Genomic DNA, 18,976 nt, shown 5'->3' on the forward strand with positions numbered 1-18,976 from the left:
GCTCAAAGTAGAGGAGCACACTGGGTTCAACCTAGGGGGGGGGGGGGGGGGGGGGGTCACACAGACTGGGCGGCAGTATAACCAGGGATGAGGAAATCTCCAGGTTGGGCAGCATTTATTCCCCGTCCCTAATTGCCCTTGAGACGGTGATGGTAGTGAGCTGCTTTCTTGAACCACTGCAGGTACACCCTCAGTGCTGATAGGGAGGGAGTTCCAGGATTTTGACCCAGTGACAGTGAAGGAATGGCCGATATATTTCCAAGTCAGGGTGGTGAGTGACTTGGTGGTTTGGGCGGGGGGGGGTTTGTCGAGGTGCTGTCGAAGGAGTCTCCCATTGAATTAGTGAATTTTTTTTAAAATATTTTTATTCTCCTTTTTCACAATTTTTCTCCCGAATTTACACCCACCAACAACAAACAATAACCAACAACAAATATCTCAAATCCCATAATAATAACAACGATCCCATCCTCCCACCATGCCCCAGACATCAGCCCGCATGTTAACATAAACAAATGACAAAAAAGGAATCCAGGATTACCCATAGTCATCTTTAACATACATAGCCCCCACCCCCCCACAACTAATGTTCGATGTTATCCAGTTCTTGAAAGTGTATAATAAATAATGCCCATGACTTGTAGAACCCCTCCGAGCTTCCCCTCAGTTCGAACTTAACCTTCTCAAGGGTCAAGTATTCCAGCAGGTCCCCTCGCCATGCCAGGGCACAGGGTGGAGAGGCCGCTCTCCATCCCAGCAGGATCCGCCTTCGGGCGATCAACGAGGCGAAGGCTATGATATCTGCCTCCGCACCCGTTCCAACCCCGGCTGGTTTGACACCCTGAATATGGCCTCCTGGGGACCTGGGTCCAGTTTCACACGCACCACCCTTGGAAATTACCCTAAACACCTCCTTCCAGTACTCCCCAAGCTTTGGACAGGACCAAGACATATGAACGTGATTAGCGCCCAACCCCCGCGACGTTCACACACATCTTCTACCCCTTAATCACTCTTTGTATTGCTCCAATCTGACAGATCCGCCTTTGGGTGAAACATCTGGGGAGCAACGGTGAGGGGCAGCTACAGGGGTTCAGGTGATAATTCATAGGCAGAGCAAGAGGAGTAAATGGACTGGTAGAAAGGGAAGTTGGAGATAGCTGAATGGGTCGTTCTGATGGAGCGCTGGACGACTGGGGATGCATTCAGAATGGAAAATGGCTGGTGCCAATCATCAGGAATGTGATTTCAGATATCCGCCCCCCCGACCCCCAAACAGAAGATGTGGCCAGCAAGATCTCCGCAGCTTTCTCCCACATGATCCTCTTCCACCAGCAGACTAAGAAGCAACAGGGCACAGAGACAGAACCAAACACGTGTTGGGCAGAGCAGCAGATGAAAGAAGAAACAATTTATCTGTCAGTTAACCTCTATATGGGTATGTCTAAACCCTGCCAGGATGATGATATGTTGAAGAGGATGGTTTGGGATTTTTAAAGAAACGGTAGCATAGTGGTTAGCACACATGCTTCACAGCTCCAGAGTCCCAGGTTCGATTCCCGGCTTGGGTCACTGTCTGTGCGGAGTCTACACGTTCTCCCCGTGTCTGTGTGGGTTTCCTCCGGGTGCTCCGGTTTCCTCCCACAGTCCAAAGATGTACAGGTTAGGCGGATTGGCCATGATAAATTGCCCTTAGTGTCCAAAATTGCCCTTAGTGTTGGGTGGGGTTATGGGTATAGGGTGGGGTTGTGGGCTTGGGTAGAGTGCTCTTTCCAAGAGCCGGTGCAGACTCGATGGGCCGAATGGCCTCCTTCTGCACTGTAAATTCTATGACTATATTTTCATATGTATCATCTGTGAACATATGAAATAGAACTATTGAATTTGTGAATTAATGACTCTCCAATTATTGTGCTCTGTTCCGTCAATGGCCGCTTTCTAATCCACTCATGGGTTCTGGGAATTGCTGGCAAAGTCGGCATTTATTACCCTAACCTAATTACCATTGGGTGAGCTGCTGCTGTGTTGAACTTTGCAGTTTGATGATGCCGGTAGGGAGTGTATTCCAGCATTCCGACTGAATGACAGTGAAGGAACGGCGGGGTCTTTCCAAGTCGGGATGGTGTGTGGATTGGAAGGGAACTTGCAGGTGGTGGTGGCCCCTGTGCCTGCTGCCCTCGTCCTTCTAGGTGATGGAGGTTGTGGGTTTGGAAGGTGCTGTCAAAGGAGCCTTGATGAGTTGCTGCAGTGCATCTTGTAGATGGTACGTGATGAGCCATCAATTGCACGAGAGACGAGTTGCTATACAAAAGTTAGGCTTTAATAAGCTAGAACTTAGCCCTGCAGTTGTCTACAATAAAATGGACGACCGCCGGGCGTTTGACTATTTATACCTCGGCAAGGAGGTGTAGTTAATTCAGCCTCTCGTCCAATCGGAGAGCTGTCACATGACTGGTCTCAACCAATCGGTCAAGAGGCACATGACCGACCAGGGCCAATGGTAAGCCGGTGTTCTGCCCCAATGGCAGACAGCTATGCAAATCATATCACCACAGTACGCACAGCTGCTACTGTGCATCAGTGGTGGAAGGAGTGAATGTTTAAAGTGGCTGATGGACGACAATCAAGCGGGGCTACTGGATGGTGTTGAGCTTCTTGAGTATTGTTGGAGCTGCAATTATCCAGACAAGTGGAGAATATTCCATCACACTCCTGACTCGTGCCTTGTAGATGGTGGGCAGGCTTTGGGGAGTCAGGAAGTGAGTTTGTCACTGCAGAATTCCCAGTCACTGACCTGACGTAGCCACAGTGTTTCTAACTGTTGACTTGGGCTAGGGCAAAGATACAGGATGTTACAGTGAATAGTAATTCTTCCCTCTAATCTTAATTCACTGTATCCTTCAGGAAAGCGCCTCACTGTTGGATCCCCTTTAATTTTTTTTTTTTCTTTGAGAAACTGCTGTCTTCTTAATAGGTATTCCTACCTTGAAGCATAAAGTTTTTAAAAGAAGCTGAAACTAAATCTTTTTAGCCCCAAGCGTTTGGTCTCTGTGGCTTATTTGGTGGAAATGTTCTCTCAACATTCCACATCACTTTCCGGAGGTTCCTGCCTTTTCTTGGAAACGTTCACAAACTCTGGGCTGTTTTTGTTCAAAGTAACAGCTGAGAAATGTGGTAACCAAGCACTTGGCTATCCTGTTATAAATTCATCTTGCACCATTGCTTCTGTCGAATATGTGTACATCTTTTGTTTCAAAATGATATTTTACATATGAATACCATAACTACTTTGCAAGATTCAAAGCTTCTCCCCCCCCCGCCCCCCCCCAATCCCATTTTTCGGCTCAGATATTTACGAGGTCATAGTAATTCCTTTCCGATTTACAGTGGTAATTCCCTAGTGTTCCCATTCGCTCGTGACACAGAAGTTGGCATTAATTTGGTATTGATACCAAAGAGAAATTCCCGATGCTGTGTTTGTTTCGAAGGCAGCTGCCGCAGTGGATACAAAGGATCATCTGTTGGGTTTCAGCGTTGGCTACTTGCAGGGAGCAATTAAGTGTAGAGTTTGCAGACTCGCCCATTCAGTTAAGAGATAAAGAGGACTAGTCTCGAACAAAATCTTGCGTTCCCACTTGGATGAAGAGCTATTCACGGCTTTTCAAAAGCGAGCGGAGGCTTCCTGAAATGAGCAAGTGATGCAATTTTGGGCTTTGTGTTGGTTTTGAATCCGGCCGCGGATTGAATGAGTGAGTGGCTGTGCGATCCTTGTGTTGGTCACACAAAAGTGAAAGGGGGAGCGTCCATTGAAATGGAAAGTCCCCCAACCAGGTGTACACGGTGAGGAGAGAGTGGCCTCGGGTGGTGAAGGAAACCACCCACAATGAAGTTATTTCCACTGTCACTCACGATGGAACTTCTGTACCACCATCTTCCATGGCAATGCACCAAATGCATTTTTTTTAAAAAATGTGTGCAGAGAGTCATTTTGCATCAAATGCCCCCCATCTGGTGTTGGCAAAATGATGCAGAATCAGCAAATTTCTGTCGGCAGTTGGACGAGAAGTACTAGGCATACTGGAGTCGTTTCGAGGTGGGCAAAGTGTATAATCATCATATGAAGGAGCAAATACAATTTAAAATGATGTTCTTGCACCTCGATATGATTGTTGTGGAAATCTCCTTTACTCTTGTTAAAATATATTATCATAGAATTTACAGTGGAAAGAGCACCCTACCCAAGCCCACACCTCCACCCTATCCCCATAACCCAGTAACCCCACCCAACACTAAGAGCAATTTAGCACGGCCAATCCGCCTAACCTGCACATCTTTGGACTGTTGGAGGAAACCGGAGCACCCGGAGGAAACCCACGCAGACACGGGGGGGAACGTGCAGACTCCGCACAGGCAGTGACCCAAGCCAAGAATCGAACCTGGGACCCTGGAGCTGTGAAGCAGTTGTTCCAAACATTATGCTACCGTGCTACCCAATCAGTTAGCCTTGGTGCACTGTTGAAGTTTTGTCCTGTGAGCAGATATGTACTGGGTTGAACCTCTTTCACAGGGTGTCCATCCTAATACACCTCATTCAAACACAGTCCTGTCTACGTTGACATTCCAGGTTTTAGCCAGGTGTATTCTACATTTGTGGAATATTAGTTGTGTCATCTTCATCTTCCCCGTGTCTGCGTGGGTTTCCTCCGGGTGCTCTGGTTTCCTCCCACAGTCCAAAGATGTGCAGCTTAGATGGTTTGCCCGTGCTAAAGTGGCTCTTAGTTTCCGAAAGGTTAGGAGGGTCACAGGGATAGGGCGGGGTAGATAGGATGCTCCTTAGCAGGGTCAGTGCAGACTCGATGGGCCGAATGGCCTCCTTCTGCACTGTAGGGATTCTATGATTCTTACTAATATACACCTATATCCCACTTGTTCTGTTTGAGATTTTTTAAAATAAATTCTTTAGCACCCCATCCCCGATATATTCTCCCCCACCCCCCCATTGGAAAAATATTTGGCCGCAATAATTTTTGTAATATTTAAAACCTACCTCCACTCTTGCCCTTCTGCACTTGCTGAGGTACAGGCTGCGGATACGGAATTCATCTCTTTCCTGCTGCAAACAACCACATCATTCAACGTCAAATACGATTGGTTTATTAAATATGCAAAAGGAATCCTTTATCCACCATTGAGTGCTGGGCAGTGTGACAAATAGATGTTATTGGCAAACTACCTTTGTTAATTATTTTTTAAATTGCAATTTCAGGGAGGAGAACCCAACTAGCTCCACCGTCACTTTGGAGGACAGTGCAATCTGTTTAACACTGGAGCAAAGCACACTAGAAATAGAAAATGATGATGATTCAGAATTTGACATTCACTTGGTAAGTACCTCTTCACAGGGACGTTCGGGAACATGGGCTTCTTCTTTACTGTTGCAAATGCTCTGTTACAATCACATGATTAAATCACAAATGCAATGTGGACAATTATTAAAAGTATTATTTTTTTGTAATTCAGATTGATAAGTGGCTTGTTTACAAATCTATTCTTCATTGAATTTGTCACTTAATCAAATGATACTTATTTACAAAATATTAATTTCCCGGTAAATGGCACGTAAAGCTGGTTAGTTTCCTCCTGTACATGAATAATTCAATTACGGAGAGTGAACTAAAAGATGATTGTATCAATTTGAGGAGATGTCCTTTGCTGTTAACTTGGCAGGGACATAAAAGAATTTAACAATTTGGGATCTGTGCCAATGTGGGCACTTAGCAACTCTCTCCTTGTGCCCCAGCACATCCTGACCCAGTTTGGGAGGCAGGTGGTAAATGAGGAAAACCAACACTAGTGAATTGTTTTTGGCTGAGTTTAACGCCTGTCAGCAAATATATCAAATGCATAGTATTTGCAGTGATGGAGAAGGGACTTTATAGAGTAACAGGGAGGCAGGAGGGGATTAATAAAATGTCACTTATGGTTAAATACAACGTCAAATGTTTTTGAAAAGTTCACATATGAAAAATTCAAGCTGAGTTGACAGTGAGCATGTAAGAAGTTGAGTGCAGCTCTGGATTTGTTTAATTTTGTTTCATTTTACTTTGTACAATGTGTGATTTGAAGGCTGGTCAGTTTTAAATGACCTTTGTTTGCAATCTGATACCTGTAAAATTATTTTTCCTTGAGCGTTCAACGGTCTTAACACAAAGCAGGTACCGGCTAAAACCCAGAGGAAACAGCTGCTTGCTATTGTCCTATAAACAGACCAATGTCCATCTTATTGATCACCAATTGGATTAAAAGAATATTATGTATGAGATGTAAAGAAGGAGCTTGAATTTATACCGCACCTTTTGCAATCTTGGGCTCTCCCAAAGTGCTCTTGTAGTATGTGCACTGGTGAAATGTAGGAAACACAGCAAGCTCCCACAAATGGCAATGAGATATTGATCAAATGGCATGTTTCGGTGATGTTGGTTGAAGAATAAATATTGGCCAGGACATCGGGAAGAATTCTCCTATTCTTTGAAGTAGGGCCACAAGATCTTGAAGAGGGCAAAGATAATCTTTTAAATAATAAATAATCTTTATTATTGCCACAAGTACACTTACATTAACACTGCAATGAAGTTACTGTGAAAAGCCCCGAGTCGCCACATTCCAGCGCCTGTTTGGGTACACAGAGGGAGAATTCAGAATGTCCAATTCATCCAACAAGCACGTCTTTCGGGACTTGTGGGAAGAAACCGGAGCCCGCGTAGGAAACCCGTGCAGACATGGAGAACATGCAGACTCCGCACAGACAATGTTTAATGTTTGTCCAAAGGGAATCCATCACCTCCGAGAGCGCAGCACCTCCTTGGTTCTCCACTGGAAATTCTGGATTAAATTACACACTCGGGTCTCTGGTGTGGGACTTGATCCCATGACCTTTTGACTCAGGCAAGAGTGTAAACCACTGACCCATTTCTATTCAGTAATGGAGTTTGGATAGAAATTGGTAATTGTCGTGCGTCTTTCAAAGTACTGCCAGAGATGTGCTGGAAACAGCACGTTGATGAATTTGGATGGAAAAGCATTTCGAACAATGGTATTTCAGGGTACAGTTCAAAAACGAATGGCGCATTGGGAGTAAAAATGCTCTTTCACGTTCATTTGAGCGGGTGAGTGAAACCCCATTGGCCGGCTGCCGGGGCGGAGCATCCCATTGCCGGCGGGGGCACGCCCCACCAGAAAACCGGTCCGGCGGCACGGAAAATCCCGCCCCATGTCGGCGCGCAAAATGGTGCCACATTCAGGATTGTCCTTTTCGAAAAGTGATGGGGGGGGGGGGGGGGGGGGGGAAGGTGTCGGAGGCCCCATAAAATGCTCAGAAACTTTTTCCTTTCCTGCATGAAAAATCTATGCAATTGAAAGAAGATTGATTGAAAATTGCATGAAGCTGTGTGCTCTGCACCCACTTGATTTTCTTTAAACACCAAAGAGAAAATGTTCAAGTTGAATGAACGATTTTTCAAAGTGGCGAATTCGCTATATTGCCGCATGTTTAACGCAGCGTGAAATTTGATGCAAATATATGTCACATCTTCATGCATGTTCTTATGTCCTGTAAATATAGGGGAACAGTTTAAACATGAATGTGACTCCTTGGAATTTTACTGAAACATCGACCATAAAGTAAGGGAGTGACTTGTACCCTGGTGAGAGTTAGAATTTGGAATTTATGGTAATTCATCAATTCTGGGTTTTTTTTATTTGCTCCTTCAGCTTGTGTTACTGAATTTAATTGATTTTTGTTCTCCTTCATTTTGCCACTTAGAAAGGAAAGGCTTGCATTCCTTAGCGTATGTGTAGTTATACGGAGGGAACACAACGGCCAATTAGCGTGCAGCAAGCTCCCACATACAGCACTGTGATAATGACGGGATAATCTGCTTTAGTGACACTGCTTGTGGGATAAGTACTTATCATCGGAGAGAACTCCCCTTCTCTTAATCTAAAATGTGCCATGGGATCTTTTACATCCAGGCAAGAGGGCCGACAGAGCCTCAGTTGAGCGCCTCGGTACAAAAGACCACGTCATGTTGTTAGGATTTTGAATGCATCACGTGAAAGGGTTGCAGCAACAGATGTAATTGTGACTTTAAAGGGAACATCTTGCAGAATGTGGGGATTGAGCAGGGGGTGTGGGACTGAATTGGACAGCACTCTTTCACAGAGCCAGCTCACATCTGACTAACTTAATGGCCTCCTTTGTCCTGTAAGATTCTACAAAGTGGATTTTTAATTTTTTTAATTTTTAAAAAAAATTTAGATTAGCCAATTATTTTTTCCAATTAAGGGGCAATTTAGCGTGGCCAATCCACCTACCCTGCACATTTTTGGGTTCGGCCCTCGATGTTGTGCCGAGCAATGATCACCCTACTCAAACCCACGTATCCACCCTATACCCGTAACCCAACAACCCCCCCCTTAACCTTACTTTTTAGGACACTACGGGCAATTTAGCACGGCCAATCCACCTAACCCGCACATCTTTGTGGGCAGCACGGTAGCATGGTGGTTAGCATAAATGCTTCACAGCTCCAGGGTCCCAGGTTCGATTCCCGGCTGGGTCACTGTCTGTGCGGAGTCTGCACGTCCTCCCCGTGTGTGCGTGGGTTTCCTCCGGGTGCTCCGGTTTCCTCCCACAGTCCAAAGATGTGCGGGTTAGGTGGATTGGCCATGCTAAATTGCCCGTAGTGTCCTAAAAAGTAAGGTTAAGGGGGGGGGTTGTTTGGGTTACGGGTACAGGGTGGATACGTGGGTTTGAGTAGGGTGATCATTGCTCGGCACAACATCGAGGGCCGAAGGGCCTGTTCTGTGCTGTACTGTTCTATTTCTATTTCTATCTTTGGACTGTGGGAGGAAACCGGAGCACCCGGAGGAAACCCTCCAACACCCTTACACTAAAGGTTAACATACTATTTTGACGAGATTCCTCCCCATCTAACCAGTTTAAACTAATTTAGCAATGCAGTGACTGTCTCAGTTATTTAAATGTATTATTGTGCAGTCAATTAATAATTTCTTTTTCATAGATTTAGCGTACCCAATTATTATTTTTTTCCAATTAACGGGCAATTTAGTGTGGCCAATCCACCTACGCTGCACCCACGCAGACATGAGGAGAATGTGCAAACTCCACATGGACAGCAAGCCAGGGCCGGGATTTGAACCCGGATCCTCAAGGCCGCAGTCCCAGTGCTGACCACTGCGCCACATGCCGCCCCCGTCAATGAATAATTGTCTAAATTGATGTAAATGTTGCCAAATCCAAACTTCTATGCCAAGGTGAAGTAAGACCCTATTTTGCGAGTCCTCTTTGGGTATTTTATCAAATGGTGGCGGTTCCCTGACATGAGCTGCAGACAGCGGGATGTACAAATCCGTGGTGTGACATTTCAGTTTGTGCTGCAGTTAAGGTGTGCCTCCACCAATGGGGTCTCCACTGGAGCTCTGATTGATCCTTCTCCAGAGATGACAACTCTTTAAGGTAATTAAATGCCTTTAAATGCCCTATGGTGGACTGTTTGGGCAGTTGAATTTTATGGAGGCAATTTATAGGTTTGCACGCAGTAGCAAGATGACTAATTTGTTGACTGGTGTTTCAGTGCTGGCCCACAGGGGGTGCCTGCAGGAATATTTGACTTTGCCCATGGTGATCTGGACAATAGTGATATTTCAGTACCTGCGCCCACAAATTCATGCCGCTCCTCCAGTTACACTTCTTTTTTAAAAATAAATTTAGATTACCCAATTATTTTTTCCAATTAAGGGGCAATTTAGCATGGCCAATCCACCTACTCTGCACATTTTTTTGGGTTGTGGGGGCGAGACCCACGCAGACATGGGGAGAATGTGCAAACCCCACACGGACAGTGACCCAGAGCCGGGATCGAACCTGGGACCTCAGCGCCGTGAGGCGGTTGTGCTAACCACTAGGCCACCGTGCTGCCCTTAGTTACTTTTCGGAAAGGCGTTTCCCCGATACAGGAAACGGCATTGAATACATAGAACATAGAGTGCAGAAGGAGGCCATTCGGCTCATCGAGTAACCCAACTTAACCTTTTTTGGACACCAAGGGCAATTTATCATGGCCAATTCACCTAACCTGCACATCTTTGGGCTGTGGGAGGAAACCGGAGCACCCGGAGGAAACCCACGCAGACACTGGGAGAACGTGCAGACTCCGCACAGTGACCCAGCGGGGAATCGAACCTGGGACCCTGACGCTGTGAAGCCACAGTGCTATCCATTTGTGCTACCGTGCCGCCCTGAATGTTGCACACAGAAAGATCCCACAAACAGCTTTGACAAAGAGTCATCCAGACTCGAAACATCAGCTCCCGTCTCTCTCCACAGACGCTGTCAGACCTGCTGAGATTGGCCAGCATTTTCTGTTTTTGTTTCAGATTCTAGCATCCGCAGTAATTTGCTGTTATCCCACCAACGGCAATGAGATCATGCCTGGGTTGTCCTGAGTGCTGTTGGTTGAGGGATAAATACTGGCAAGTCCCTTGGACTGTGTGTTCAAGTCTCTTTCAAGCGTGGCTCATACCCACTACCGAGTATAGACTTTCCAAAAAGCATAGATTTTCTTTTCCTCCTTCGCTGTTCACCTTAACAGAAAGTGACATGATTCAGGAGGACAACCAAATCAGATTTGCGATTGTGAAACAGCTGTTTTAAGAGGAAGAAGTAATTAAAATTCCAACCCACACCATCCATAAAATGAAGACTGAAAGTGGTCTTCGTCTGATGTGCTGGTTGCAACATGAAATGTTTTGAAATTTTGGGCTGGAGCTCACAAGGGGTGCGAAGATTTTCACACAAAAGTGCAACCTGAAGAGCATTTGTCAAAGATAAACTAGAGAGCATTTTGTGTGTCAAGTTAAAACCGAGAACTATGTAAGGAATCTGAGAGCAGGAATGTCTTGGGTGGTGGGCAAATTGTATTGATAGTTAATGATTGGAGGGATCATTGGTTGTGCAAGAGTAACTCTGGGTCTGTACTCGTTGGCGTTTATAAGGATGAGGGGGGGATCTTATTGAAACTTACAGGATACTGCGAGGCCTGGATAGAGTGGGCGTGGAGAGGATGTTTCCACTTGTAGGAAAAACTAGAACTAAAACTCAGACTAAAGGGACGATCCTTTAAAACAGAGATGAGGAGGAATTTTTTCAGCCAGAGGGTGGTGAATCTGTGGAACTCTTTGCCACAGGCGGCTGTGGAGGCCAAATCACTGAGTGTCTTTAAGACAGAAATAGACAGGTTCTTGATTAATCAGTGGATCAGGGGTTATGGAGACAAGGCAGGAGAATGGGGATGGGAAACTATCAGCTATGATTGAATGACAGAGAGGACTCGATGGGCCGAGTGGCCTAATTCTGCTCCTAACGAATTGCCCGCCAACAGCCCGACTTTGGAGCAGACGATCAGCATGTATGTTCACTCGAGGATTGAAAAGACGGATGTTTCTGAGGTTGTTTCGCATCATTCTGGAGAGTTAATTTACATGTGCTCGCCAGTTCCCTGTCAATCAACGCTGCAGTCCCAGTGCTAACCACTGCGCCACATGCCGCCCTGGGGGGGGGGGGGGGGGGGGGAGGAGAGAAACAGCTGGCAATGCAGTTCTCCTGATGCATCAGGTGAAACTTTAGGCCATCAGTCGTAAGCCGTCATTTAAGACTTGCCTTTCCTGGCACATTGACCAAAATCTCTGTCTCACGTCAATCAAAGCGAACCACAAAAGAGACGAAAAATGTCCCTTTTGCACTCAGTAACCATGCTCTGTAATTTAAGACTGTGAGGTAATTGTGCTTTTAGTGTTTTGAATACAGTAGTGATAAATTTTGAAAACATAGATGGTCACCTTCAGACTGGAAGTGAGGCCTTTTTGAAGTGCTTTCAGCACACAACAGCCCACATTTACACATAGCAATTCTCTGCTTTGAGTGAACTATTTGAACATGAGGCAATTTCCCCTCATGATGAACCAGCCTTTGTGAAAACCATCCAAACAGGTTGCTTTAGCACAGGGCTAAATCGCTGGCTTTTAAAGCAGACCAAGGCCAGCAGCACGGTTCAATTCCCGTACCAGCCTCCCCGAACAGGCGCCGGAATGTGGCGACTAGGGGCTTTTCACAGTAACTTCATTTGAAGCCTACTTGTGACAATAAGCGATTTTCATTTCATTTCATTTCAAAGGACATGGGGTAGGGTGGGGGGGGGGGGGGAAGGTGGAATTAGGCTATTGAGTTGGATGATCAGCCATGATAATGAATGGTGGAGCAGACTCAAAGGGCCGAATGGCCTCCCATTTGATATGTTTCTATGTTAATGGTGAGAAAGGATATACTGTCCCAGGTGGAAATCACTTGCCTGTTGAGTCGTCTGTCAAATGCTTGGAAAATGAGGAATCTGACTGCACATTCATATCGCCCACATCTCAGTTTTACACCTGAATGGTCCCCTATTTACTTAGGTACTAGTGTGAATCTGCCTGTCATAAGGTTAGTCGCAGTCACCAAATTGAACAGGCAGGTGAAATGGATTCGGCCTTCCCATTTATGTCCAAAACGTGGAAATACAGCTGTCTATCCACATGCTTGAGAGCCGGTATGGGTCCCGCTCTGCATCTTCCCAATGACTGAAATGTCTCATCCCAGTTTGTCATCCGTTCTAGGGCCAATCAACTACTTTTCAAAGCTGGTCCTTGTCTCCCTTGTGCAAAACCTTTGATGGTCATATCTAGTTGGGGGGTTTCTGATTGTATTTTGGTTCATAGAATTCCTGCAGTGCAGAACAGGGCCATTCGGCCCATCGAGTCTGCACTGACCCTCCAAACACTATCTAGGTCCATTCACCTACCCACCCTGCCCTAGCCTGGAACCTAACCTGCATAGCCCTGGGCGTGAAGGGGCAATTTAGCGTGGCCAATCCACCTAACCTGTACATATTTGGACTGTGGGGGTGAAACCCACGCAGACACGGGGAGAACATGCTGACTCCACAGTCACCCAAGATTGGAAATTGAAGCCAGGTCCCTAGCACTGTGAGGCAGCAGTACTAACCACTGTGCCACGCGTCGTCCACAAAATGTTGGAATTTGAGATCAAACTCACTTGCTACAAAGACTTGGGGCAGGATTCTCCGCCCCACCACACCCGTTTCCTGGTGCGGCGCGCCCCCGCCCGAAGTGTGATTCTCCGTCCTGCCAACGGGGTTTCCCATTGTGGGCACCCCTACGCTGTCGGGAAACCATGAGTGCGCTGCCGGCGAAAAGGAGGATCCCGCTGATGGAGAATCCAGCCCCTAGCATCCACGTCCAGGGAGTATTCCCCCCCCCCCCCCCCCCCCACACTAAGCTAAGACTGTACTTCCAATTATCTTCATTCATCACTGATGAAGAATGACTGTGTGCACTTTGCCAAAATGTGGCAGGTGCTTCAGAATTCCAATAGGTCAGGTTCCAAACACAGGCCACATTTGCTTGGTCATTCTTTCTTCGCAAGTTACAGAATGCAACGTGTGATAAACAATGAAGTGGTTGGCCCATCTAGATAACATTCTGAGAATAATGTGGTTAGGACAGCAAACGGTTAGAGCATCTGCATGAAGCTCCACAGAATGGCTTACCCTCCAGACGTCCGCGTCTCTTGATGTTTCCCCTTTGAAGGGGGGGGGGCTGTTGGAACCTGCGAGCAAAGGCCAAGCACTTTGGCCGGGAAGCGAGTGGCCCACTTTGTGGTCTGTCACTTCGCAAAATGGCAACTACATTTCAGTGGAAATGGTGGAGACCAGGATGGTGGCAGGAGCAAAGGATTTTAGTAACAAGGTTGGGTTGGAGGAGCAGGGTTGTCTTCCTTGTCGCAATAGCGGCTGAGGGGAGATTTGATAGAGTTATACACGATTGTGACAAGTTTAGGCTTAACTGAAGGTGCAAGGACCAGAGGACGCAATCTAAGGTTTTGGGCAAGTGATGCAGGTTGTGAACGCGATGGGCCGAATGGCAATCTTCTGTGGTGTAATGAGTCTATGATCATATGAAATATGCCCATTTTCTTGATCTCAATTGCTCAGAAATGGTGGTGATATATTTTTTAAGGCAGCAACAATTCCCCCTCCCCCAGAGCCAAAACCCAGTAGTCGTTGCAAAAGTTCTCGCTATCCATGATTATGTTACATAGTGGAAACTTTGGCAAAATTTGGATTTAATCCAGACACAACGGTATTGTATGTAAACTGACAATTTGATGAAATGGGCAAAGAAGCAGATTCAGTTACAGCAGAGAGTCTAGTCATTTTAACGTGACTGCAGTTCCACAATCTTTATCGAGAAGCTCATTTATTGAATGAAAGAATGGGCTTAATTTAGTCAATTCGGTTTGTGAGCTTTGTCCTTGAAACTATTTCCTCTTTTTTTAAAGAAGAAAATTGAATTCCAGACTGGAAGTACTGGTTCTTGTTATAAACAAATAAACTGAACACTCAACTTGCCATGTGCGGTAATTTCATTCAGTTATCTGGACCTACATCTTCTGAGGAGCAGCAGTCATTGTCGAATTGCTGCTCCGCTTTCCCCAACTCGACACTGCCCTGCACTTTTGACAGGGTCTTTCGAGGCTCTACTAGAAATGTGGAGTGCACTGTCCCTTGGAGAACTTTGTCACAGCAGAATCACAGGGAGGACAGGACATGAACCCTTATTAAGGTACTAGCTGCCATATGATGCGTTCAGTTTGAACGTTGATGAGATGGTAGTTGGTAGGGCTCTTCGGGTCGGGGGTGGGGACATAGTTGGTGTGGAAGATCAATGTGACTGATTGTCGCTGAGTCTGTTGTGTACTTACCCAGGAGTTAGACTGCCTTTTTTCTGTCTAACATTTCCTGGGCTACTATCCAGGTAAGTGCATTGAATTGTCCAAAGTCTCCAACAATAAGTGTGGTGTGCTTTGTGTTTCTAATTTTAGGATAGTTGGCGTAGTGTTCACAAAGACCACAAATAGCTTTTAAATCTATAAACACGACTTAATTGGATTCGACACTTACTCCTATATAATACACAGTTGGTAATAAACATATATTCTATACTCAGCTACTACTAATTTCTACACTATTACATTAACTATGATCTACTCTCACTCACACTATCTTTCCTTCTGTCTGTACTCTAGTTTTCTCCTCAACTTCTCACCCACAAGGCCTATCATCAATGCCTTATATAGTTGTACATCTAGCTCCCTGTAGTGGTTGATTTAGACATCATATTAACCCTTGCAGTTCTTTACATTTATGATAATGCCACAATAGGTAACATTGGTGGTGGATGCAGGGAACTGCCTGTCAGAAGTTGAGACTTCCCAGGCTATTCCCACGTAGGTCAACACATCAGAACTTCCACGGGATCCCGGCGCATCTTCAGCTGTATGTCTGGTGTCCTCCAATCCGGAGACCGGAGGATTTGGGCCGTGATGAGGGATATTTGACCATAAATAAATATTTTTGAATTACAATTGAATGGTTCTTTGAATGGTAAAACTTTTAAGTTTCTTGAAGTCTGAACAAGAAAAGGGAATTATGCGTTATCCAGGGAACCACTAATCTTGCGCTGTCTACAGCAAACTGCCAAGTAGATAGAAGTAATACATTTTAGATTGATGGCAAGACAAATTGCACCACTATATGTACTGTAGCTGCACTTTTCAACCAAGCTGGAACCTGTTACCATCACGGTATTTAAGATATCCAAATGTGTACAGTTTTATTAAAGTTAGAAATAATCTAATCTGTCGAACTTGGCCTTGAAGAAAGGTTTGCTCTCTCCGCGCCAATATTGCCAGGTTATGTTGACATTGCTTGGCCAAGGGATCTGCAATTTGAATTCTTAAAATTAATTATTTCAAAGATGCTGAAATGCGTTAAGCAACACAACTATCTTCCCTTACAAAGTCTCTCACGATGATTTTTGTTTTGAATCTAGTAAACGAACATGAAGAAGCAGTTGAACGGTTTGGGCAGAGGAAGAATATCCAGTCCAGCCCGAGCTTTCCTTCACCTGGAAGTGAAGGATGCTTCGTTTACTCCGGCTAATGAAGAATTGAAACCGGAATCCTGTTTGCCGAACAGGATTCTGGCAAGTGCCATGAACTTTGTCAAGCGACATTGAACAGTACAGGGTTCACGAGAAACATTTCACACTTCAGCACCAAGTCTGTATTGCTGCTATAGAAATGCAGTTCTTTTCCTTCCCCCGCTGCCCCATTTTTGTGATCCCACCGATCAACCAAGAAGAGCTTGTCATTTTTACTGGTTCTGAGATTTATATTTTGTTACTTCGGTAGTTTTGATTGCATACATTTCAGTGTCTGGCAGATTAAAAAAAAAGAAGTTTTTTCTCAGATGCCAAAAACACTTATGCCTAAAAAGCGTAAATGTTAACTGTTCTATTTTGCTAAATTTCCTAAGAAGCAGTCTTTTAATCAGCCTCTGGAAGAAAACGAAAATGTCTACTTTATACTTGCATTGAATTGCAATGTTTGCACATGACTACATTAACACTTACTCTAGAAACCCTAATTTTGCTTACCCGTCCGTTTGAAACAAAAAAAAAGTTTACAGAAATGTGTGTACTTCATCTCGATATCTATTTTAAAAATGACAAAAGGTCTATTTTAATGAAGTCTTTCAGGGTGGTCTCAAAGGTCGCTGTAAATAAATATCTTTAAAATTGTAAAGGAGTTTGCTTGAGAGATGCTTCCTATAACTTGATGTCCACTTAATAAAAGTATTGTACAGGAATTATCTGTCAAAATTATCTTCTGAGGTGTATAGTGTAAAGAGTTGAATGGCCTGCTAAAATTTATGCTGCATATTATGTATGTAGATTGTATAGGACTTTGAGTTTTGCTGCCATTCTGAAGTAGAATCATCTTTATAAAAAAAAAAGAAAAATTTCTTTAAGCAATCATGTTCAGATTATTTAAATGTTACACAATTGTTGAGCCTCTACATTTATTTAAATTATGTCTTGCTGTAGCTGTTCTTCTGTAAAGGAGATTTATGAAAAGGGGAAATGTCTGGCATCCCCTGGTGGACATGGTTTAGCAAAAAAAAAAACCAGCAGCCAGGGCAAACTGAACAGCAGTTTCCTCGACCAATGTTTTGAATCAATTAGTAAGCACTTGGAAAGAATTGACCAGCAGAGAATAAATAAAAGAAAGTTGAACTTAATTCCAGGAAATTATTTGCTGATTTGCAACCTGCGTGTGACCACAAATTGTAGGAGCAGAACTAAGCCATCCGATCCATCAAGTCTGCTCCCCTGATCAATGAGATCGTGACTGATCTGATCATTAACCCCACTTTCCTGCCTTCTGCCCATAACCCTGGATTCCCTTCCTCCATCTCAGCCTTGAACTTAACGGCCCATCTCTCTGAGGTGACGAATTCCACAGATTCACTACACACGGAGAAGAAATTCCTCCTCATCTCTGGCTTAAAATGGGTGATCCCTTACTCTTGTCCTAAACTCTCTCACAAGGGGAAACAACCTCTCAGCATCTGCCCTGTCAAAGCCCCCTGAGAATTCTATCTGTCTCAATAAGATCACCTCTCATTCTTCTAATCTCCCCACGAGTGCAGGCCTGACCTATTCATAAAAGAAATCCCTCCAGACCCAGGATTGACCTAGTGAACCTTCTCTGGAGTCCCCCATGACTCTATATGACCCCCGGAGCCAGTCTACAAAATGCTTGTCAAACAGGTAAGAATCTGCTTGGCGCTGCTCCTCCCAAGCACATGCCATTTCATTCCCATGTTTGCTGCTGATGGTCTGCCTGGCGAATCTATCAGCAGAAAATGTGGGATAGTAACGGTCTTATCAGGAGTAGCGGAGACTTTGGGCCCCAGGAGTGGTGCCAGAGGGCCAGTGAGCCTTGGGCCAGGCACAAAGGAGCGGGAGCAGAGGTGCTGCGGCACAGGGAGCGGAGCAGAGTTCTGGATGCAGGGAGCAGAGATCTTGGGGGACAAAGCCTAGGCATGCCTGAGTGGAACCCACTGCCATCTGAGCGAGTGGAGAATGTGTGAGTGGGGTGGGGTGAGAAGGGGGGCTTAGGGAGCAGATATCAGAGAATTTGGAGAGGTAGAGAGTCTGGCAGTGATCTACAAACACACACAATTACTCTGCAATACTCCTCTTTATTAATTAGTTCCCTTTTTGCTCAGCGAGTTGTTTTTCGTACCTCAGTATTTCTTTTGAAATTCATGTTGAATGTTGTGCCAAAGGTTATCTTTGCAAAATGTGCTCATTGGCTTCTTGAATGGGAAAATTTTGAAATGTGACCCCTCACCCCCCAGGTGAAAAGGCTAGACTAACCTAACCCAGCTTCTCCCTAAATGCATCAACACTATTTGCATCAATTACTTCAAGGGCAGTAAGTTCTAACATTCTCATCAGTCTATGGATAAAGATATTTCTTCTAAATTATCTAATGGATTTATTAGTGCCTCTCTTATTGATGGCTCCTTACTTTATGCTGATCTTATCAAACTCTAAAGATGGCTTTTATTTGTTTACTTACCTGGCTGTATTATTATTAAGGTACTTGAAATCACGGAGGAGTCTGGACTGAGTAGATAAGGAAAAACTGTTCCCATTGGTGGAAGGATCAAAATTTGGGGGGGGGGGGGGGGGGCACAGATTTAAGGTCATTAGCAAAAGAAGCAATGGTGACATGAGAAATGTTTTCATGCAGCGAGTGGTTAGGATCTGAAATGCACTAACCGAGAGGGTGGTAGAGGTAGGTTCAGTTGTGGCTTTCAAAAGAGAATTAGACTCGTGTGAACAGGAAGAATGCAGGATCACTGGTGGAACTGTGGGATAGGGTGGAGGTGCAGGCTTAGGTAGGGTGCTCTTTCCGAGGGCCGTG

The 18,976-nt window shown here is 45.0% G+C and overlaps 1 protein-coding gene across 5 annotated transcripts in view; it reads left to right on the plus strand.

The window, feature by feature from the left end:
- The window catches only part of pip5k1ba (phosphatidylinositol-4-phosphate 5-kinase, type I, beta a), a 166,761-nt gene extending 149,482 nt beyond the window's left edge, over positions 1-17,279 (plus strand). For all 5 annotated transcript variants that reach the window (XM_038804080.1, XM_038804079.1, XM_038804083.1 and 2 more), the window contains 2 exons: positions 5,267-5,384; positions 16,030-17,279. In XM_038804080.1, the coding sequence (XP_038660008.1) occupies positions 5,267-5,384; positions 16,030-16,032 (121 nt within the window). In that variant the 3' untranslated portion in view covers positions 16,033-17,279. The remainder of the gene's footprint in view (positions 1-5,266; positions 5,385-16,029) is intronic.
- The last annotated feature ends 1,697 nt before the right edge of the window (positions 17,280-18,976 follow it).

This window comes from Scyliorhinus canicula, chromosome 8 (assembly GCF_902713615.1).
Source record: "Scyliorhinus canicula chromosome 8, sScyCan1.1, whole genome shotgun sequence".
Lineage (NCBI taxonomy): Eukaryota > Metazoa > Chordata > Chondrichthyes > Carcharhiniformes > Scyliorhinidae > Scyliorhinus > Scyliorhinus canicula.